The sequence below is a fragment of the Telmatherina bonti genome, assembly GCF_933228915.1.
Source record: "Telmatherina bonti genome assembly, chromosome: 3".
Taxonomy (NCBI): Eukaryota; Metazoa; Chordata; class Actinopteri; order Atheriniformes; family Telmatherinidae; genus Telmatherina; species Telmatherina bonti.
This window is the reverse complement of record NC_136621.1, coordinates 39,149,583-39,172,454: the sequence shown is the minus strand read 5'-3', so window position 1 is coordinate 39,172,454 and position 22,872 is coordinate 39,149,583. Positions and strand designations below refer to the sequence as shown.

General features: G+C 42.4%; 1 protein-coding gene across 1 annotated transcript in view; it reads left to right on the top strand.

Moving 5' to 3' along the window:
- dnah7 (dynein, axonemal, heavy chain 7) overlaps positions 1-22,872 on the top strand; it is a gene marked incomplete at both ends in the record, with an annotated part of 89,011 nt that overhangs the window by 48,390 nt on the left and 17,749 nt on the right. Inside the window, 9 exons of the mRNA XM_079264138.1 lie at positions 16,081-16,271; positions 18,137-18,270; positions 18,356-18,691; positions 18,808-18,934; positions 19,577-19,771; positions 21,955-22,047; positions 22,120-22,296; positions 22,407-22,568; positions 22,645-22,845. Coding sequence (XP_079120264.1) covers positions 16,081-16,271; positions 18,137-18,270; positions 18,356-18,691; positions 18,808-18,934; positions 19,577-19,771; positions 21,955-22,047; positions 22,120-22,296; positions 22,407-22,568; positions 22,645-22,845 — 1,616 coding nt within the window. The remainder of the gene's footprint in view (positions 1-16,080; positions 16,272-18,136; positions 18,271-18,355; positions 18,692-18,807; positions 18,935-19,576; positions 19,772-21,954; positions 22,048-22,119; positions 22,297-22,406; positions 22,569-22,644; positions 22,846-22,872) is intronic.

Sequence of the window (22,872 nt, the reverse complement as noted above, 5' to 3'; positions counted from 1 at the left end):
CAAAGCCAGGTAATTAGTAGTTCCACCTCCTCAAAGCCAGGTAATTAGTAGTTCCACCTCCTTAAAGCCAGGTAATTAGTAGTTCCACCTCCTCAAAGCCAGGTAATTAGTAGTTCCACCTCCTCAAAGCCAGGTAATTAGTAGTTCCACCTCCTCAAAGCCAGGTAATTAGTAGTTCCACCTCCTTAAAGCCAGGTAATTAGTAGTTCCACCTCCTTAAAGCCAGGTAATTAGTAGTTCCACCTCCTCAAAGCCAGGTAATTAGTAGTTCCACCTCCTTAAAGCCAGGTAATTAGTAGTTCCACCTCCTTAAAGCCAGGTAATTAGTAGTTCCACCTCCTTAAAGCCAGGTAATTAGTAGTTCCACCTCCTCAAAGCCAGGTAATTAGTAGTTCCACCTCCTCAAAGCCAGGTAATTAGTAGTTTCACCTCCTCAAAGCCAGGTAATTAGTAGTTCCACCTCCTTAAAGCCAGGTAATTAGTAGTTCCACCTCCTTAAAGCCAGGTATTTAGTAGTTCCACCTCCTTAAAGCCAGGTATTTAGTAGTTCCACCTCCTTAAAGCCAGGTAATTAGTAGTTCCACCTCCTCAAAGCCAGGTAATTAGTAGTTCCACCTCCTTAAAGCCTGGTAATTAGTAGTTCCACCTCCTCAAAGCCAGGTAATTAGTAGTTTCACCTCCTCAAAGCCAGGTAATTAGTAGTTCCACCTCCTTAAAGCCAGGTAATTAGTAGTTCCACCTCCTCAAAGCCAGGTAATTAGTAGTTCCACCTCCTCAAAGCCAGGTAATTAGTAGTTCCACCTCCTCAAAGCCAGGTATTTAGTAGTTCCACCTCCTCAAAGCCTGGTAATTAGTAGTTCCACCTCCTCAAAGCCAGGTAATTAGTAGTTTCACCTCCTCAAAGCCAGGTAATTAGTAGTTTCACCTCCTCAAAGCCAGGTAATTAGTAGTTCCACCTCCTCAAAGCCAGGTAATTAGTAGTTCCACCTCCTCAAAGCCAGGTAATTAGTAGTTCCACCTCCTCAAAGCCAGGTAATTAGTAGTTTCACCTCCTCAAAGCCAGGTAATTAGTAGTTTCACCTCCTCAAAGCCAGGTAATTAGTAGTTTCACCTCCTCAAAGCCAGGTAATTAGTAGTTTCACCTCCTCAAAGCCAGGTAATTAGTAGTTTCACCTCCTCAAAGCCAGGTATTTAGTAGTTCCACCTCCTCAAAGCCAGGTAATTAGTAGTTCCACCTCCTCAAAGCCAGGTAATTAGTACTTCCACCTCCTTAAAGCCAGGTAATTAGTACTTCCACCTCCTCAAAGCCAGGTAATTAGTAGTTTCACCTCCTCAAAGCCAGGTAATTAGTAGTTCCACCTCCTTAAAGCCAGGTAATTAGTAGTTTCACCTCCTTAAAGCCAGGTAATTAGTAGTTTCACCTCCTCAAAGCCAGGTAATTAGTAGTTTCACCTCCTCAAAGCCAGGTAATTAGTAGTTTCACCTCCTCAAAGCCAGGTAATTAGTAGTTTCACCTCCTCAAAGCCAGGTAATTAGTAGTTCCACCTCCTCAAAGCCAGGTAATTAGTAGTTCCACCTCCTTAAAGCCAGGTAATTAGTAGTTCCACCTCCTCAAAGCCAGGTAATTAGTAGTTCCACCTCCTTAAAGCCAGGTAATTAGTAGTTCCACCTCCTTAAAGCCTGGTAATTAGTAGTTCCACCTCCTTAAAGCCAGGTAATTAGTAGTTCCACCTCCTTAAAGCCAGGTAATTAGTAGTTCCACCTCCTTAAAGCCAGGTAATTACTAGTTCCACCTCCTTAAAGCCAGGTAATTAGTAGTTCCACCTCCTTAAAGCCAGGTAATTAGTAGTTCCACCTCCTTAAAGCCTGGTAATTAGTAGTTCCACCTCCTTAAAGCCTGGTAATTAGTAGTTCCACCTCCTTAAAGCCAGGTAATTAGTAGTTCCACCTCCTTAAAGCCAGGTAATTAATAGTTCCACCTCCTTAAAGCCAGGTAATTAGTAGTTCCACCTCCTCAAAACCAGGTAATTAGTAGTTCCACCTCCTCAAAGCCAGGTATTTAGTAGTTCCACCTCCTTAAAGCCAGGTAATTAGTAGTTCCACCTCCTTAAAGCCTGGTAATTAGTAGTTCCACCTCCTTCAAGCCAGGTATTTAGTAGTTCCACCTCCTCAAAGCCAGGTAATTAGTAGTTCCACCTCCTTAAAGCCTGGTAATTAGTAGTTCCACCTCCTTAAAGCCAGGTATTTAGTAGTTTCACCTCCTCAAAGCCAGGTAATTAGTAGTTCCACCTCCTCAAAGCCAGGTAATTAGTAGTTCCACCTCCTCAAAGCCAGGTAATTAGTAGTTTCACCTCCTCAAAGCCAGGTAATTAGTAGTTTCACCTCCTTAAAGCCTGGTAATTAGTAGTTCCACCTCCTTCAAGCCAGGTATTTAGTAGTTCCACCTCCTCAAAGCCAGGTAATTAGTAGTTCCACCTCCTTAAAGCCTGGTAATTAGTAGTTCCACCTCCTTAAAGCCAGGTATTTAGTAGTTTCACCTCCTCAAAGCCAGGTAATTAGTAGTTCCACCTCCTCAAAGCCAGGTAATTAGTAGTTCCACCTCCTCAAAGCCAGGTAATTAGTAGTTTCACCTCCTCAAAGCCAGGTAATTAGTAGTTTCACCTCCTCAAAGCCAGGTAATTAGTAGTTTCACCTCCTCAAAGCCAGGTAATTAGTAGTTCCACCTCCTCAAAGCCTGGTAATTAGTAGTTCCACCTCCTCAAAGCCAGGTAATTAGTAGTTTCACCTCCTCAAAGCCAGGTAATTAGTAGTTTCACCTCCTCAAAGCCAGGTAATTAGTAGTTTCACCTCCTCAAAGCCAGGTTATTAGTAGTTTCACCTCCTCAAAGCCAGGTAATTAGTAGTTCCACCTCCTTAAAGCCAGGTAATTAGTAGTTCCACCTCCTCAAAGCCAGGTAATTAGTAGTTTCACCTCCTCAAAGCCAGGTAATTAGTAGTTTCACCTCCTCAAAGCCAGGTAATTAGTAGTTTCACCTCCTCAAAGCCAGGTAATTAGTAGTTTCACCTCCTCAAAGCCAGGTATTTAGTAGTTTCACCTCCTCAAAGCCAGGTATTTAGTAGTTCCACCTCCTCAAAGCCAGGTAATTAGTAGTTCCACCTCCTCAAAGCCAGGTAATTAGTAGTTCCACCTCCTTAAAGCCAGGTAATTAGTAGTTCCACCTCCTCAAAGCCAGGTAATTAGTAGTTTCACCTCCTCAAAGCCAGGTAATTAGTAGTTCCACCTCCTTAAAGCCAGGTAATTAGTAGTTTCACCTCCTCAAAGCCAGGTAATTAGTAGTTTCACCTCCTCAAAGCCAGGTAATTAGTAGTTTCACCTCCTCAAAGCCAGGTAATTAGTAGTTTCACCTCCTCAAAGCCAGGTAATTAGTAGTTCCACCTCCTCAAAGCCAGGTAATTAGTAGTTTCACCTCCTCAAAGCCAGGTAATTAGTAGTTTCACCTCCTCAAAGCTAGGTAATTAATAGTTCCACCTCCTCAAAGCCAGGTAATTAGTAGTTTCACCTCCTCAAAGCCAGGTAATTAGTAGTTTCACCTCCTCAAAGCCAGGTAATTAGTAGTTTCACCTCCTCAAAGCCAGGTAATTAGTAGTTTCACCTCCTCAAAGCCAGGTAATTAGTAGTTTCACCTCCTCAAAGCCAGGTAATTAGTAGTTCCACCTCCTCAAAGCCAGGTAATTAGTAGTTTCACCTCCTCAAAGCCAGGTAATTAGTAGTTCCACCTCCTTAAAGCCAGGTAATTAGTAGTTTCACCTCCTCAAAGCCAGGTAATTAGTAGTTTCACCTCCTCAAAGCCAGGTAATTAGTAGTTCCACCTCCTCAAAGCCAGGTAATTAGTAGTTTCACCTCCTCAAAGCCAGGTAATTAGTAGTTTCACCTCCTCAAAGCCAGGTAATTAGTAGTTTCACCTCCTCAAAGCCAGGTAATTAGTAGTTCCACCTCCTCAAAGCCAGGTAATTAGTAGTTCCACCTCCTCAAAGCCAGGTAATTAATAGTTCCACCTCCTCAAAGCCAGGTAATTAGTAGTTCCACCTCCTCAAAGCCAGGTAATTAGTAGTTTCACCTCCTTAAAGCCAGGTAATTAGTAGTTTCACCTCCTCAAAGCCAGGTAATTAGTAGTTTCACCTCCTCAAAGCCAGGTAATTAGTAGTTCCACCTCCTTAAAGCCAGGTAATTAGTAGTTCCACCTCCTCAAAGCCAGGTAATTAGTAGTTCCACCTCCTCAAAGCCTGGTAATTAATAGTTCCACCTCCTCAAAGCCAGGTAATTAGTAGTTCCACCTCCTCAAAGCCAGGTAATTAGTAGTTCCACCTCCTCAAAGCCAGGTAATTAGTAGTTCCACCTCCTCAAAGCCAGGTAATTAGTAGTTCCACCTCCTCAAAGCCTGGTAATTAGTAGTTCCACCTCCTCAAAGCCTGGTAATTAGTAGTTCCACCTCCTCAAAGCCAGGTAATTAGTAGTTTCACCTCCTCAGAGCCTGGTAATTAGTAGTTTCACCTCCTCAAAGCCAGGTAATTAGTAGTTTCACCTCCTCAAAGCCAGGTAATTAGTAGTTCCACCTCCTTAAAGCCTGGTAATTAGTAGTTCCACCTCCTCAAAGCCAGGTAATTAGTATTTTCACCTCCTTAAAGCCAGGTAATTAGTAGTTTCACCTCCTCAAAGCCAGGTAATTAGTAGTTTCACCTCCTCAAAGCCTGGTAATTAGTAGTTTCACCTCCTCAAAGCCAGGTAATTAGTAGTTTTACCTCCTCAAAGCCAGGTAAATAGTAGTTCCACCTCCTTAAAGCCTGGTAATTAGTAGTTTCACCTCCTCAAAGCCTGGTAATTAGTAGTTTCACCTCCTCAAAGCCAGGTAAATAGTAGTTTCACCTCCTCAAAGCCAGGTAAATAGTAGTTCCACCTCCTTAAAGCCTGGTAATTAGTAGTTTCACCTCCTCAAAGCCAGGTAATTAGTAGTTTCACCTCCTCAAAGCCAGGTAATTAGTAGTTCCACCTCCTCAAAGCCAGGTAATTAGTAGTTTCACCTCCTCAAAGCCAGGTAATTAGTAGTTTCACCTCCTCAAAGCCTGGTAATTAGTAGTTCCACCTCCTCAAAGCCAGGTAATTAGTAGTTCCACCTCCTTAAAGCCAGGTAATTAGTAGTTCCACCTCCTCAAAGCCAGGTAATTAGTAGTTCCACCTCCTCAAAGCCAGGTAATTAGTAGTTCCACCTCCTCAAAGCCAGGTAATTAGTAGTTCCACCTCCTTAAAGCCAGGTAATTAGTAGTTCCACCTCCTTAAAGCCAGGTAATTAGTAGTTCCACCTCCTCAAAGCCAGGTAATTAGTAGTTCCACCTCCTTAAAGCCAGGTAATTAGTAGTTCCACCTCCTTAAAGCCAGGTAATTAGTAGTTCCACCTCCTTAAAGCCAGGTAATTAGTAGTTCCACCTCCTCAAAGCCAGGTAATTAGTAGTTCCACCTCCTCAAAGCCAGGTAATTAGTAGTTCCACCTCCTCAAAGCCAGGTAATTAGTAGTTCCACCTCCTTAAAGCCAGGTAATTAGTAGTTCCACCTCCTTAAAGCCAGGTATTTAGTAGTTCCACCTCCTTAAAGCCAGGTATTTAGTAGTTCCACCTCCTTAAAGCCAGGTAATTAGTAGTTCCACCTCCTCAAAGCCAGGTAATTAGTAGTTCCACCTCCTTAAAGCCTGGTAATTAGTAGTTCCACCTCCTCAAAGCCAGGTAATTAGTAGTTTCACCTCCTCAAAGCCAGGTAATTAGTAGTTCCACCTCCTTAAAGCCAGGTAATTAGTAGTTCCACCTCCTCAAAGCCAGGTAATTAGTAGTTCCACCTCCTCAAAGCCAGGTAATTAGTAGTTCCACCTCCTCAAAGCCAGGTATTTAGTAGTTCCACCTCCTCAAAGCCTGGTAATTAGTAGTTCCACCTCCTCAAAGCCAGGTAATTAGTAGTTTCACCTCCTCAAAGCCAGGTAATTAGTAGTTTCACCTCCTCAAAGCCAGGTAATTAGTAGTTCCACCTCCTCAAAGCCAGGTAATTAGTAGTTCCACCTCCTCAAAGCCAGGTAATTAGTAGTTCCACCTCCTCAAAGCCAGGTAATTAGTAGTTTCACCTCCTCAAAGCCAGGTAATTAGTAGTTTCACCTCCTCAAAGCCAGGTAATTAGTAGTTTCACCTCCTCAAAGCCAGGTAATTAGTAGTTTCACCTCCTCAAAGCCAGGTATTTAGTAGTTCCACCTCCTCAAAGCCAGGTAATTAGTAGTTCCACCTCCTCAAAGCCAGGTAATTAGTACTTCCACCTCCTTAAAGCCAGGTAATTAGTACTTCCACCTCCTCAAAGCCAGGTAATTAGTAGTTTCACCTCCTCAAAGCCAGGTAATTAGTAGTTCCACCTCCTTAAAGCCAGGTAATTAGTAGTTTCACCTCCTCAAAGCCAGGTAATTAGTAGTTTCACCTCCTCAAAGCCAGGTAATTAGTAGTTTCACCTCCTCAAAGCCAGGTAATTAGTAGTTTCACCTCCTCAAAGCCAGGTAATTAGTAGTTCCACCTCCTCAAAGCCAGGTAATTAGTAGTTCCACCTCCTTAAAGCCAGGTAATTAGTAGTTCCACCTCCTCAAAGCCAGGTAATTAGTAGTTCCACCTCCTTAAAGCCAGGTAATTAGTAGTTCCACCTCCTTAAAGCCTGGTAATTAGTAGTTCCACCTCCTTAAAGCCAGGTAATTAGTAGTTCCACCTCCTTAAAGCCAGGTAATTAGTAGTTCCACCTCCTTAAAGCCAGGTAATTACTAGTTCCACCTCCTTAAAGCCAGGTAATTAGTAGTTCCACCTCCTTAAAGCCAGGTAATTAGTAGTTCCACCTCCTTAAAGCCAGGTAATTAGTAGTTCCACCTCCTTAAAGCCTGGTAATTAGTAGTTCCACCTCCTTAAAGCCAGGTAATTAATAGTTCCACCTCCTTAAAGCCAGGTAATTAGTAGTTCCACCTCCTCAAAGCCAGGTAATTAGTAGTTCCACCTCCTCAAAGCCAGGTATTTAGTAGTTCCACCTCCTTAAAGCCAGGTAATTAGTAGTTCCACCTCCTTAAAGCCTGGTAATTAGTAGTTCCACCTCCTTCAAGCCAGGTATTTAGTAGTTCCACCTCCTCAAAGCCAGGTAATTAGTAGTTCCACCTCCTTAAAGCCTGGTAATTAGTAGTTCCACCTCCTTAAAGCCAGGTATTTAGTAGTTTCACCTCCTCAAAGCCAGGTAATTAGTAGTTCCACCTCCTCAAAGCCAGGTAATTAGTAGTTCCACCTCCTCAAAGCCAGGTAATTAGTAGTTTCACCTCCTCAAAGCCAGGTAATTAGTAGTTTCACCTCCTCAAAGCCAGGTAATTAGTAGTTTCACCTCCTCAAAGCCAGGTAATTAGTAGTTTCACCTCCTCAAAGCCAGGTAATTAGTAGTTCCACCTCCTCAAAGCCTGGTAATTAGTAGTTCCACCTCCTCAAAGCCAGGTAATTAGTAGTTTCACCTCCTCAAAGCCAGGTAATTAGTAGTTTCACCTCCTCAAAGCCAGGTAATTAGTAGTTTCACCTCCTCAAAGCCAGGTAATTAGTAGTTCCACCTCCTTAAAGCCAGGTAATTAGTAGTTCCACCTCCTCAAAGCCAGGTAATTAGTAGTTTCACCTCCTCAAAGCCAGGTAATTAGTAGTTTCACCTCCTCAAAGCCAGGTAATTAGTAGTTTCACCTCCTCAAAGCCAGGTATTTAGTAGTTTCACCTCCTCAAAGCCAGGTATTTAGTAGTTCCACCTCCTCAAAGCCAGGTAATTAGTAGTTCCACCTCCTCAAAGCCAGGTAATTAGTAGTTCCACCTCCTTAAAGCCAGGTAATTAGTAGTTCCACCTCCTCAAAGCCAGGTAATTAGTAGTTTCACCTCCTCAAAGCCAGGTAATTAGTAGTTCCACCTCCTTAAAGCCAGGTAATTAGTAGTTTCACCTCCTCAAAGCCAGGTAATTAGTAGTTTCACCTCCTCAAAGCCAGGTAATTAGTAGTTTCACCTCCTCAAAGCCAGGTAATTAGTAGTTTCACCTCCTCAAAGCCAGGTAATTAGTAGTTCCACCTCCTCAAAGCCAGGTAATTAGTAGTTTCACCTCCTCAAAGCCAGGTAATTAGTAGTTTCACCTCCTCAAAGCTAGGTAATTAATAGTTCCACCTCCTCAAAGCCAGGTAATTAGTAGTTTCACCTCCTCAAAGCCAGGTAATTAGTAGTTTCACCTCCTCAAAGCCAGGTAATTAGTAGTTTCACCTCCTCAAAGCCAGGTAATTAGTAGTTTCACCTCCTCAAAGCCAGGTAATTAGTAGTTTCACCTCCTCAAAGCCAGGTAATTAGTAGTTCCACCTCCTCAAAGCCAGGTAATTAGTAGTTTCACCTCCTCAAAGCCAGGTAATTAGTAGTTCCACCTCCTTAAAGCCAGGTAATTAGTAGTTTCACCTCCTCAAAGCCAGGTAATTAGTAGTTTCACCTCCTCAAAGCCAGGTAATTAGTAGTTCCACCTCCTCAAAGCCAGGTAATTAGTAGTTTCACCTCCTCAAAGCCAGGTAATTAGTAGTTTCACCTCCTCAAAGCCAGGTAATTAGTAGTTTCACCTCCTCAAAGCCAGGTAATTAGTAGTTCCACCTCCTCAAAGCCAGGTAATTAGTAGTTCCACCTCCTCAAAGCCAGGTAATTAATAGTTCCACCTCCTCAAAGCCAGGTAATTAGTAGTTCCACCTCCTCAAAGCCAGGTAATTAGTAGTTTCACCTCCTTAAAGCCAGGTAATTAGTAGTTTCACCTCCTCAAAGCCAGGTAATTAGTAGTTTCACCTCCTCAAAGCCAGGTAATTAGTAGTTCCACCTCCTTAAAGCCAGGTAATTAGTAGTTCCACCTCCTCAAAGCCAGGTAATTAGTAGTTCCACCTCCTCAAAGCCTGGTAATTAATAGTTCCACCTCCTCAAAGCCAGGTAATTAGTAGTTCCACCTCCTCAAAGCCAGGTAATTAGTAGTTCCACCTCCTCAAAGCCAGGTAATTAGTAGTTCCACCTCCTCAAAGCCAGGTAATTAGTAGTTCCACCTCCTCAAAGCCTGGTAATTAGTAGTTCCACCTCCTCAAAGCCTGGTAATTAGTAGTTCCACCTCCTCAAAGCCAGGTAATTAGTAGTTTCACCTCCTCAGAGCCTGGTAATTAGTAGTTTCACCTCCTCAAAGCCTGGTAATTAGTAGTTTCACCTCCTCAAAGCCTGGTAATTAGTAGTTTCACCTCCTCAAAGCCTGGTAATTAGTAGTTCCACCTCCTCAAAGCCAGGTAAATAGTAGTTCCACCTCCTCAAAGCCAGGTAATTAGTAGTTTCACCTCCTCAAAGCCAGGTAATTAGTAGTTCCACCTCCTTAAAGCCTGGTAATTAGTAGTTCCACCTCCTCAAAGCCAGGTAATTAGTATTTTCACCTCCTTAAAGCCAGGTAATTAGTAGTTTCACCTCCTCAAAGCCAGGTAATTAGTAGTTTCACCTCCTCAAAGCCTGGTAATTAGTAGTTTCACCTCCTCAAAGCCAGGTAATTAGTAGTTTTACCTCCTCAAAGCCAGGTAAATAGTAGTTCCACCTCCTTAAAGCCTGGTAATTAGTAGTTTCACCTCCTCAAAGCCTGGTAATTAGTAGTTTCACCTCCTCAAAGCCAGGTAAATAGTAGTTTCACCTCCTCAAAGCCAGGTAAATAGTAGTTCCACCTCCTTAAAGCCTGGTAATTAGTAGTTTCACCTCCTCAAAGCCAGGTAATTAGTAGTTTCACCTCCTCAAAGCCAGGTAATTAGTAGTTCCACCTCCTCAAAGCCAGGTAATTAGTAGTTTCACCTCCTCAAAGCCAGGTAATTAGTAGTTTCACCTCCTCAAAGCCAGGTAATTAGTAGTTCCACCTCCTCAAAGCCAGGTAATTAGTAGTTCCACCTCCTCAAAGCCAGGTAATTAGTAGTTCCACCTCCTCAAAGCCAGGTAATTAGTAGTTCCACCTCCTCAAAGCCAGGTAATTAGTAGTTTCACCTCCTCAAAGCCAGGTAATTAGTAGTTCCAACTCCTAAAAGCCAGGTAATTAGTAGTTTCACCTCCTCAAAGCCAGGTAATTAGTAGTTTCACCTCCTCAAAGCCAGGTAATTAGTAGTTCCACCTCCTCAAAGCCAGGTAATTAGTAGTTCCACCTCCTCAAAGCCTGGTAATTAGTAGTTCCACCTCCTTAAAGCCAGGTAATTAGTAGTTTCACCTCCTCAAAGCCTGGTAATTAGTAGTTTCACCTCCTCAAAGCCTGGTAATTAGTAGTTTCACCTCCTCAAAGCCAGGTAATTAGTAGTTCCACCTCCTTAACGCCAGGTAATTAGTAGTTTCACCTCCTTAAAGCCAGGTAATTAGTAGTTCCACCTCCTTAAAGCCAGGTAATTAGTAGTTCCACCTCCTTAAAGCCAGGTAATTAGTAGTTCCACCTCCTTAAAGCCAGGTAATTAGTAGTTCCACCTCCTTAAAGCCAGGTAATTAGTAGTTCCACCTCCTTAAAGCCTGGTAATTAGTAGTTTCACCTCCTTAAAGCCAGGTAATTAGTAGTTCCACCTCCTTAAAGCCTGGTAATTAGTAGTTTCACCTCCTTAAAGCCAGGTAATTAGTAGTTCCACCTCCTCAAAGCCTGGTAATTAGTAGTTTCACCTCCTTAAAGCCAGGTAATTAGTAGTTCCACCTCCTCAAAGCCTGGTAATTAGTAGTTTCACCTCCTTAAAGCCAGGTAATTAGTAGTTCCACCTCCTTAAAGCCAGGTAATTAGTAGTTCCACCTCCTCAAAGCCTGGTAATTAGTAGTTCCACCTCCTTAAAGCCAGGTAATTAGTAGTTCCACCTCCTTAAAGCCTGGTAATTAGTAGTTTCACCTCCTTAAAGCCAGGTAATTAGTAGTTCCACCTCCTTAAAGCCAGGTAATTAGTAGTTCCACCTCCTCAAAGCCTGGTAATTAGTAGTTCCACCTCCTTAAAGCCAGGTAATTAGTAGTTTCACCTCCTTAAAGCCAGGTAATTAGTAGTTTCACCTCCTTAAAGCCAGGTAATTAGTAGTTCCACCTCCTTAAAGCCAGGTAATTAGTAGTTTCACCTCCTTAAAGCCAGGTAATTAGTAGTTCCACCTCCTTAAAGCCTGGTAATTAGTAGTTCCACCTCCTCAAAGCCAGGTAATTAGTAGTTCCACCTCCTCAAAGCCAGGTAAATAGTAGTTCCACCTCCTTAAAGCCTGGTAATTAGTAGTTCCACCTCCTCAAAGCCAGGTAAATAGTAGTTCCACCTCCTTAAAGCCTGGTAATTAGTAGTTCCACCTCCTTAAAGCCAGGTAATTAGTAGTTCCACCTCCTTAAAGCCAGGTAATTAGTAGTTCCACCTCCTTAAAGCCAGGTAATTAGTAGTTTCACCTCCTTAAAGCCAGGTAATTAGTAGTTCCACCTCCTTAAAGCCAGGTAATTAGTAGTTCCACCTCCTTAAAGCCAGGTAATTAGTAGTTTCACCTCCTTAAAGCCAGGTAATTAGTAGTTCCACCTCCTTAAAGCCTGGTAATTAGTAGTTCCACCTCTTTAAAGCCAGGTAATTAGTAGTTCCACCTCCTCAAAGCCAGGTAATTAGTAGTTCCACCTCCTTAAAGCCTGGTAATTAGTAGTTCCACCTCCTCAAAGCCTGGTAATTAGTAGTTTCACCTCCTCAAAGCCAGGTAAATAGTAGTTCCACCTCCTTAAAGCCTGGTAATTAGTAGTTTCACCTCCTCAAAGCCAGGTAAATAGTAGTTCCACCTCCTCAAAGCCAGGTAAATAGTAGTTCCACCTCCTTAAAGCCTGGTAATTAGTAGTTCCACCTCCTCAAAGCCAGGTAATTAGTAGTTTCACCTCCTTAAAGCCAGGTAATTAGTAGTTTCACCTCCTCAAAGCCAGGTAATTAGTAGTTTCACCTCCTCAAAGCCTGGTAAATAGTAGTTCCACCTCCTTAAAGCCTGGTAATTAGTAGTTCCACCTCCTCAAAGCCTGGTAATTAGTAGTTTCACCTCCTCAAAGCCAGGTAAATAGTAGTTTCACCTCCTCAAAGCCAGGTAAATAGTAGTTCCACCTCCTTAAAGCCTGGTAATTAGTAGTTCCACCTCCTTAAAGCCAGGTAATTAGTAGTTTCACCTCCTCAAAGCCAGGTAATTAGTAGTTTCACCTCCTCAAAGCCAGGTAATTAGTAGTTCCACCTCCTCAAAGCCAGGTAATTAGTAGTTTCACCTCCTCAAAGCCAGGTAATTAGTAGTTTCACCTCCTCAAAGCCAGGTAATTAGTAGTTCCACCTCCTCAAAGCCAGGTAATTAGTAGTTCCACCTCCTCAAAGCCAGGTAATTAGTAGTTCCACCTCCTCAAAGCCAGGTAATTAGTAGTTTCACCTCCTCAAAGCCAGGTAATTAGTAGTTTCACCTCCTCAAAGCCAGGTAATTAGTAGTTCCACCTCCTCAAAGCCAGGTAATTAGTAGTTTCACCTCCTCAAAGCCAGGTAATTAGTAGTTCCACCTCCTCAAAGCCAGGTAATTAGTAGTTCCACCTCCTCAAAGCCAGGTAATTAGTAGTTCCACCTCCTTAAAGCCAGGTAATTAGTAGTTCCACCTCCTCAAAGCCAGGTAATTAGTAGTTTCACCTCCTCAAAGCCAGGTAATTAGTAGTTCCAACTCCTAAAAGCCTGGTAATTAGTAGTTCCACCTCCTCAAAGCCAGGTAAATAGTAGTTCCACCTCCTCAAAGCCAGGTAATTAGTAGTTCCACCTCCTTAAAGCCTGGTAATTAGTAGTTCCACCTCCTTAAAGCCAGGTAATTAGTAGTTCCACCTCCTCAAAGCCAGGTAATTAGTAGTTCCACCTCCTCAAAGCCAGGTAATTAGTAGTTCCACCTCCTCAAAGCCAGGTAATTAGTAGTTCCACCTCCTCAAAGCCAGGTAATTAGTAGTTCCACCTCCTTAAAGCCAGGTAATTAGTAGTTTCACCTCCTTAAAGCCAGGTAATTAGTAGTTTCACCTCCTCAAAGCCAGGTAATTAGTAGTTTCAACTCCTTAAAGCCAGGTAATTAGTAGTTTCACCTCCTCAAAGCCAGGTAATTAGTAGTTCCACCTCCTCAAAGCCAGGTAAATAGTAGTTCCACCTCCTTAAAGCCTGGTAATTAGTAGTTCCACCTCCTTAAAGCCAGGTAATTAGTAGTTCCACCTCCTTAAAGCCAGGTAATTAGTAGTTCCACCTCCTCAAAGCCAGGTAATTAGTAGTTCCACCTCCTCAAAGCCAGGTAATTAGTAGTTCCACCTCCTTAAAGCCAGGTAATTAGTAGTTCCACCTCCTTAAAGCCAGGTAATTAGTAGTTTCACCTCCTTAAAGCCAGGTAATTAGTAGTTCCACCTCCTTAAAGCCAGGTAATTAGTAGTTCCACCTCCTTAAAGCCAGGTAATTAGTAGTTTCACCTCCTTAAAGCCAGGTAATTAGTAGTTTCACCTCCTTAAAGCCAGGTAATTAGTAGTTCCACCTCCTCAAAGCCAGGTAATTAGTAGTTCCACCTCCTCAAAGCCAGGTAATTAGTAGTTCCACCTCCTTAAAGCCAGGTAATTAGTAGTTCCACCTCCTTAAAGCCAGGTAATTAGTAGTTTCACCTCCTTAAAGCCAGGTAATTAGTAGTTCCACCTCCTTAAAGCCAGGTAATTAGTAGTTCCACCTCCTTAAAGCCAGGTAATTAGTAGTTTCACCTCCTTAAAGCCAGGTAATTAGTAGTTTCACCTCCTCAAAGCCAGGTAATTAGTAGTTTCAACTCCTTAAAGCCAGGTAATTAGTAGTTTCACCTCCTCAAAGCCAGGTAATTAGTAGTTTCACCTCCTTAGAGCCAGGTAATTATTTCAGTTTCACACTTTTTCACTGTTTATTTTTGTGCAGTCTATAATCCAATTGATTTGGTTTTTATTTGTATCGTGATTTAAGTCGTGTTTCTTTATGAGAAAAGCTCGATGGAAACTTAATGTTTATCAGAAAAATAAAAATGTTGATGCGTCTTTGCTCCAAAGCGGTCCATGATGGTTTATCCATGTCTGTTCACCCCATAGACATCATCTTCCCACCATATTGGACGGGTCTCAGCTTTCGGGTCTAACTAGTTTCCCCACATAACTGTTTTTCTGTGGAACAAGGCGTATATATTACACACAAACAAAACCCTTTTCTACATAACTGGTTTATAAATAATGTTAACACAGTGAATAAGCTACTAAATGCAAATGAAAAGTTTTTCTCCTATAAGGTGTTTATGGAAAAATATGATATTGATGTTTCACAAAGAGAGTTTTACATGGTAGCATAATTACCTCCATGAAGGAGGTTATGTTGTTACTGCCTTTATCTGTTTGTCTGTTTGTGTTCAAGATAACTTAAAAAGTTATGGACGGATTTTCATGAAATTTTCAGGATTTGTTGAAAACGTTTAATTTAGGTGGTGATCCGGATCACCGTTTGGATCCAGGAACTTTTTAAAGGCCTTGGCGGAGGTTTACGTTTTCCGAGTGTTTTTCTAGGAAACTTCTGAATTGCACAGTTTTGATACAATACTTTATTTTCAGACTTTGTACAACTGTTTCTCTATATTGTTAAATTAATAAATGTAAATAAAAAAAAAAAGAGTCAACCGTAGTCAAGAGAAAGCAGCAACTATTTCCGTATTTTGTTCAGCATTCGGTTGCAATAACCGGAGAAATATTGAAAGCAGATCGTGTGGAATTACATTTCACATGGTTGAATAATAATTTATTTGTCCAGATAAAATATATAAATCCAAATTCATCAATAAACAATCAAACATGTTAGTATCAAATTCATTTATACATTTATTTATATTGCAGCTACCTTATGTCTTTGTTAAATAGTATTATAAAATATATTTTAGCATAAAAGCACGTAGTTTTAATGTTTTACAGTGATCTGTATCAAAACAATATCTCTGCCTTTGTAACAAACCAAACTGAGGAAAATCAGGTAAAAACTGGTAAAATTATTGTTGTGGTTGGACCTACACCTTACAAATAAATGCATTGGAGGCGCATGGAGACCCATCCAAGATGGCGGCGTGATGAGACGTCAGCTCGCATTGGTAGCGTAATGCTACGCAGCGTCTATGTATATATATGTCTATATGTTCATCCATGTTGTGAGGAAAAGTTGATCTGTGTTGCTTCTGGGAGCTGAGCTGACACATAATGCCAGTTATAGACGGCAAAAACGCCGTCAGACTGGCAGGACGGCGTTGAGGACATCAGTTGTGATGTTTCGTCTGCTTCACTGATTTATCGTGTTGCGTGAACATATGTTGGCTCTTGGAGGGTCTTAATACTGCAGAGGAAGGTCACTCTTCTGGATGATTCACCATAAAAACAAAGGATTTGTTTAAATTAAGTCATTCCTCTACTTGAAAGCTTATCAGTCTTGAAGCTGCGTCATGCTAAAACTCTGAGGCTGCGTCAGTAAAACAATCGGATACTAACTGTAAAGATGCTTTTATTAATGTAAAGATTTCTCTTTTCGCCCCCAATTAGAACTTTAGGAGCTCCGTGTGAAATAAATGCAGCTTGGAAAAGGTTTATCAAGTAGAAGAAAGCAGCATTGATAGTTAAATCCAGGGATTTAACAGTAAAAGAAAGGTGTGTTCTTTAAGGAATCTAGTGGAGCACAGTCTTGGTTGCCTTTATTTTCTCTCTGGAGTGTAGAAGAGGTGTGACAAAGCTCTTAAATACCTTTTACCTTAAATACACTCAGCTGCTGAAGGAAGAACAGTTTGCTTTGGCGTGTTGTCTGACTGCACAGAGTGGAAGAGTTTCCAGCTGAGCAACGGCTCACGTGTTGACGTTAGCGCCGTTTGTCACCAGCAAACAATCTGAAAGGAAGTTTTTATTCAGGAATATCTGTGCAGAGACAGTTTGTCCTTGTTTGGAAAGGATACGCTAATTTATATCCTTGTCTTTCAGTGCTGCTGGAGAATGTAGGTGAGGAGCTGGACCCAATCCTTGAGCCCCTGCTGCTCAAGCAGACCTTTAAACAAGGTGGTGCAATGTGTATCCGCCTGGGAGACTCAACTATTGAATATGCTCCAGACTTCCGCTTCTACATCACTACAAAGCTCCGCAACCCGCACTACCTGCCTGAGACGTCCGTCAAGGTAAAGGAACACCAGCGGTCCTGTAGCTGATCCACACCTCACACAGGCGCAGTCTGACAAACATCAGAAGTTATGGAAGGTACATTACAGAGAGGAAAAAGGTTGGGAAGGGTTAGCAAAGTTCACATTTAACCTTCATCATGCACCTGATTTCTGGAAGCGCTCGACAGCTGCCGGTGCATCAATGCACCGAAATCCAGGAACACAGTTCACTTGGTGAACCTGCAGGGCCACATTTAGGAGACAATGATGTGTCTGAAGGGGAATGTTTCAGTTATTCTTCAACGAAGAGCTCATCGCTCTGTTCGTCCGCCAGACTAATTGGTCTGCGGACCAAGTAAAAGATGCAAAAGGGGACAAAGCAGGACGATCGAGTCGTGTTGGTAGAATAAACCCCGGATCTTCACCAGTAAAAAGTTCCAAAGAAAACCTGTAAATAAGTTTTTGTTTGTGTGGTTTTTTTCTTTCAAGAAATATATGCTAAAATGCTTTTATTCTTTATTACAACAATAAACAAGAAAGATATGTGCTTTTGAAACAGGTAGGCATGATTTATTTTCTGCTATTTTTACCTTAAAAAAGCAGTTTTAAAAGGAAAAAATGTCACTTTTTTACGCAGCGTGATGAAGGTTAAAGCCTGGAGTTACTGGATTGATTCAGCTCATTTTTCACATCTTGCTCCTTCCTCCATTTTTTCTGCTTTTGCCCTGTTAGAGGCTTCCAGTATTCCCATTAAACCCAGTTAGAAATGCAAACACATGAGGAGGAGCAACTGGAAAATCTTAACCTTGAGAAACAGCCGTGACTTTGGGGAAAAAAGAAGTGTGTGTGTGAAAAACTAGAGATTAATGTGAGCTTGGAGTGTGTCAGTAGACGTAGAATCAGGCTGCGTAGAAAGCAAAGCGCAGGCAGCAGATATAGGCTTCTAACTTATAAATAAATAGTAATAGATTGTAATAAATAGTATAGATAAATAGTAATCAATACATTAAATCTTTTACGTTTCACTGAAACGGCTGGAGTTTTCCTGATGTGGGTCTGATAGAGGACTTTTATTTCAAGTTCAAACACTGTTTATGAACATGAATGTCACGGTAAAAAAGAGACTATTAGGATGTTTTGATGCAGTACTTTCATTGTTTAGCTTCATACTTTGGGTTTTCTACAATCAGAAGTTTGTCAGAACTACATTAATATGCTGAAACGTATGAAATGAGTCCAGTTAATATGTTGCTGAAAGACTAGATTATGGTTAAATTGGCCATTCAGAAGCTTCTGATTGGTTGCTGTTTGGGTATTTTACCCCTCATGTTTGTGGGATTAGTGGAACAGCATGCTCCGTCCATTTCACAACCAGTTCACTTCATTAACTTTGTCCAGTTGGAGCTCTGGTGACGGTTCGAGGAGCTCCGACATCTTAATTCTCCTTCCATCTGCGGAAACAGCCTCACAGTAACAGAACATTAGGTATTCTTGGAGTTAAATGTGTCCTCTGGTTTAATCTTTGACTTATTTGACCGTAAAACTTGTCTGTTTTTCCATCTGCATCTGGTTACTTGTGATTTTAGTCAAGTCATGCACATCTTGAGTAAACGTCTTCATGCTTCTACAGTCGTAGGATGGTTCATTTTAATACTTTTTCTCTGATTTTTGGTTGGTTTCAGACAAATATTTCAGTATTTACACAAAAATCTTTTTTTGTTCACCACCAGTAAAAATGAGAAAACATTGTACTTTTAAATCTAATGGGAAAGTGTGTCTAGACTTTTGACGGGGGTGTATGTTCAATAATCTCTGATGGATTGATCTTATCTGGCAGTAGTCCATGTCCCAGCCACACATGTGAACGTGCGTTTGTGACGTAGGTGACCTTGGTAAACTTCATGATCACTCAAAAAGGCATCCAGGACCAGCTGCTGGGCATCGTGGTGGCGCGGGAGAGGCCGGACCTCGAAGAAGAAAAGCAGGCTCTCATTCTGCAGGGAGCAGAAAACAAGAAGTACAGTTGTCCTGACCAGACCCACGTCAGCTTCTCCAATAAAAACCCTTCAGAAAACTGGACTTTCTTTTCTTTTATTAATCAGACAACTGAAGGAGATTGAGGACAAAATCTTAGAGGGGCTCTCCTCCTGCACGGGCAACATTCTGGAGGACGAGACCACCGTCAGCACCCTCTCCTGTTCCAAGGTTCTTGCCAATGAAATAGCAGAGAAGCAGGCCGTGGCCGAAGAGACGGAGCAAAAGATTGATACGACTCGCATGGGCTACACGGCCATCGCAGAGCACTCCTCCATCCTCTTCTTCTCTATTGCTGACCTGGCGAACATCGAGCCCATGTACCAGTACTCCCTCACCTGGTTCATCAACCTCTTCATCAGCTCCATCGACGGATCAGAGAAGAGTGACGACTTGGAGGAGAGGTAAGCAGCTCGGTGCCAACCAGGTAAAAATGGACTTTAACACCAGTAAATGGACCTTTAAAGGCTTTATCTGTAAATTGTGTTGGATCTGAAATGACGGCATGTTTGTTTTTCAGACTCCAGATCCTGCGAGACCATTTCACCTACACGCTGTATGCCAACGTGTGCCGCTCGCTGTTTGAGAAGGACAAGCTGCTCTTCTCCTTCTGCCTCAGTGTCAACCTGCTCATGCACGACAAGCTGGTAGGAACACACACACACCAGCAACATAAGCCGGAGATTTCTGAGAGTTTAGTTTATTTAGGATCCCCATTAGCTGTGGCAAGCTGCAGCTATTCTTCCTGGGGTCCGGCACAATTATAATATCAAAAACAAAACTTGTAAAAAGTTACACAGAACATCAGCATTTCAGTTCAATCCTGGAATACAAGGTGTTTACATCTTCAAAATCATCTCTTTCCATCCATTTTTTATATAAGTAAATGCATGTCATGTCCATTCATGTTACATCCTATCATGTAAAATATTCATTCACAACAATACACTTACTTATAACTGATATCAACCTATATATTTGATTATCTATAATACAAATCTTCTAGTTCTCCTCCATCCACACTATCACTTTGTTTACTCTGTTACACATTCATTTGTATTTATTATACTTTTATCACCAAACCCTTATAATTATGATTTATATAGATACCTGTACTTTTGAGAGGGCAGCCAACATTGTCTTGTTGTGTATTAGTAAGTGATTAACTAACCAAACAAGCTGGTTATTGGTGTCTATTGGAGTCTATATTTAATTCTGCTTAGTTTATATGAGGTTGTCAGACAATAATTCACACTGTGGGAACTACGTGATGCTGCGTCATGTTTCAGGTGGATGAGGGGGAGTGGCGCTTCCTTCTAACGGGAGGCGTCGGCTTGGACAACCCCCACTCCAACCCCTGCACCTGGCTCCCCAAGAAGGCGTGGGATGAGATATGCCGCTTGGATGAGATGAAAAGTTTCAGAAACTTCCGTCAGGACACGACCCAACTCAGAAACAAGTGGAAGGAGGTCTACGACAGCCCAGTGAGTTCCTGCTGCCGTCTCCTCTCCTTGTGTTTCTGGTTCGGCATCGGTGAGGACCGGTTGGGAAATAACCTGATAGTGGTGATCAATACCTTTGAAGTTTGCATAAACATCTGGACAGATTATCTAAGAAAGAACATCTTTATGCTAAATGTAGGACAAGAGGTTTGTCCCCAGTACAGTATAAGGAAATAAACTAAGGCTGTGTGCACACTGACGTACTCGGCCCGCTCGGTGCTGTGCACTGCTCTGGACATTTCCTCTCTGCAGCTTTCATGACTTCTGCAGCTGTAGATTACAGCCGAGTTGGGAATATCTGCATCTGTACAGATGTGCTACGGAAGAACATGAAGAATGCAGGCGTGTTGCTCTTCAGCAGGACACCAGTTTTATTGTTAATCTGGGAGGTTTATCCAGTAGAAATATGGAAATGAACTGGAAATGCCTCTTTCATTTTTATATTATTATCATGCTTCATTAGTCCCAGCTGGTGTCTGAGGAGCCTGGATAAATGCAGAGGGTTGTGTCAGGAAGGACGTCCGGCGTAAAGCATGGACAATGATTCGCTGTGGCGACAAGCCGAAAGGGAAACAACAACATACTTCATGAATCCCAGCTGGGAAACTTCTTCTCTGTGTTTAATTGACCCTCTTTCCACAGGGAGCAGTGGGCTGACAGACGGCTTCTGGCACCTGGGTGCTGGAGGTTAAGGGCCTCGGTTAGGAGCCCACACTGGCTCACCTCAGTCCTCATCTGCCAGCCCAGGGATTTAAATCCAGTTTCTCCAGACTGAAGCTTACCTCTGTAACCGCTAGGCCTCCTCTCCCCAAACTGTACTGGACATGCTGGATGATTCATCATCGATGATTTTCTCAATATAAACATGGAAAACGGTTTAAAAAGACGGGGAAGGAGTTTTGTTCAGATGTTCAGCAGGGCAGCTTGTGACTAAATGTGTTTGCTGTTCTTACTCTCTGACTTATGCGTGTTAGTTAGGTCCATGAATGCTTTACATTCTGGAGAAATGCAGCTTTATGCAACCAGGTAGTTCTGCTCCTCCTTCTGTCTCAGCATATTCATCCTGCAGAGATTCACACTTATTGTAACATCTTTTAACCTGCTAACTTACTTAGCAACAAGTTTTGGTTTTATTCTTGGGATTATGTCAAATAGTTGTGTTTTATTAGTTTGACTGAAATCTAAATATATCTTGTATAAAAGAGATGAAAGACGGTGCAGGAGGAAGCGGACGTGTCAGGTACTGCAGACATGACTCATGCTTGGATTAAAAACTAACAAAGTGAAGCTTTATCTACTACGATGTATTCTGCTGCTGTTGTGCAAATCACAACTGTGTAAGAACAGCTGTTAAATCAACGTGTGTTGCACACAAACATGTACACATTACATTTATTTCTTTGCTGTTCACACATACACACATACATACACACACTAACTTTAATTTCTAGTCATCTGCAGCACATCTATCTGACTAGACAGAGTGTGTTCCTGTCGTAGAATTCACATTTATTCCTCCTTTATGTTGGGATGGACGTACTAAGATCATTTGTCCCAACTGGCATTGATCTCATCACAGGCAGATTGGAAGTATCGTGAGAATAGATCTGACTGAAAAGAGTTCAGAGCAGAATATTTTCATACAGAATGAGTCTTTTTTTATTTATGCAACTGATAATACGACAAGAAAATGAGGTCATATTGGTGTTATGGTTGTGGTGGAAATTATGCACATAGTGTAGTTTTAATGTTCCTCCTTTATTAAGCTTCTTTTATGTAGTACAAGATATATATTCTGCATAGTTTAGAGTAGTTCAGAAAACTTGCTTTAGTAGATTCATGCATAAAACTAAATGTTCTGTTCAAGGCCTGTTTCAGCTTGGACTGTTGTTATCTTCAAGCTGGCAGCTGTTTTGACCAGTGCTGCTAGGTAAAGGTTATTTGTGTATGTCTAAAGATGGCTGTAACACCCTGAGCGGGGGCAGAGCTCTCCGGACCTCTCGCTGGAAACAACTGGGCATTGTCAATAAACTGGACAGAGTGCGGTTGATTTCTAGATTTATTTTTCATCAGATAAACTCCACTACAATGGTTTTTACAACAAAAGTCAGCAGGTCAGACGTGTCCACCGAGGAGACTAAAACTTGTCTCGTGCACGTTTCCAGAACCCACATCAGACTCCATTTCCGGGCGGCTGGCAGGAGAAGCTGAGCCAGTTCCAGAAGATGCTGGCGATTCGTTGTCTCAGACCCGACAAGGTCCGTTCACGTTAAAGAACCAGGTCAGTTTCTGAACAGACACGGGATAAACTCTCTCGATTTGCTCCTCAGATTGTTCCCATGGTACAGCAGTTTGTTTCAGACACTTTAGGCCGTCGCTTCATCGAAGCGCCACCGTTCAACCTGAGCGAGGTGTTTGTCGACAGCCACTGCTGTGCACCTCTTATCTTCATCCTCTCCACGGGCTCAGACCCCATGGCGGCTCTGCTCAAGTTTGGAGACGAGAAGGTACAAAGACATGGAAGAGATGATGAATCCTCCGTGTCGACCAGACTGTTTTTTTCCAGACAGCTGTTGAATGATTTGGTGTCTGCGCTGCTGTTCTTCCTCCTCCTCAGGGTTTTTCAGGCAACAAGCTGACCTCCCTCTCTCTGGGCCAAGGCCAAGGTCCCATTGCCATGCAGATGATAAAGACAGGCATTGCAGAGGGCACATGGGTGGTTCTGCAGAACTGCCACTTGGCCACTTCATGGATGCCGACACTGGAGAAGGTTTGTGAGGTAAGATGAAACACTGGGAACAATGTTAACTCACCTCTTTGCATGTGAATGATCTGGGACTGGTGGCTGTGATCAGGAGCTGAACCCGGACACCACCCACCCAGACTTCAGGCTGTGGCTGACGAGCTACCCATCTTCCACCTTCCCCGTGGCGGTGCTGCAGAATGGCGTGAAGATGACCAACGAGGCTCCAAAGGGGCTCCGCTCCAACATCGCACGCTCCTTCCTGATGGACCCCATCTCTGACCCAGAGTTCTTTGACAGCTCCAGCAAACCGGTAAAGTTTCCCTGCATGTGTGAGCGT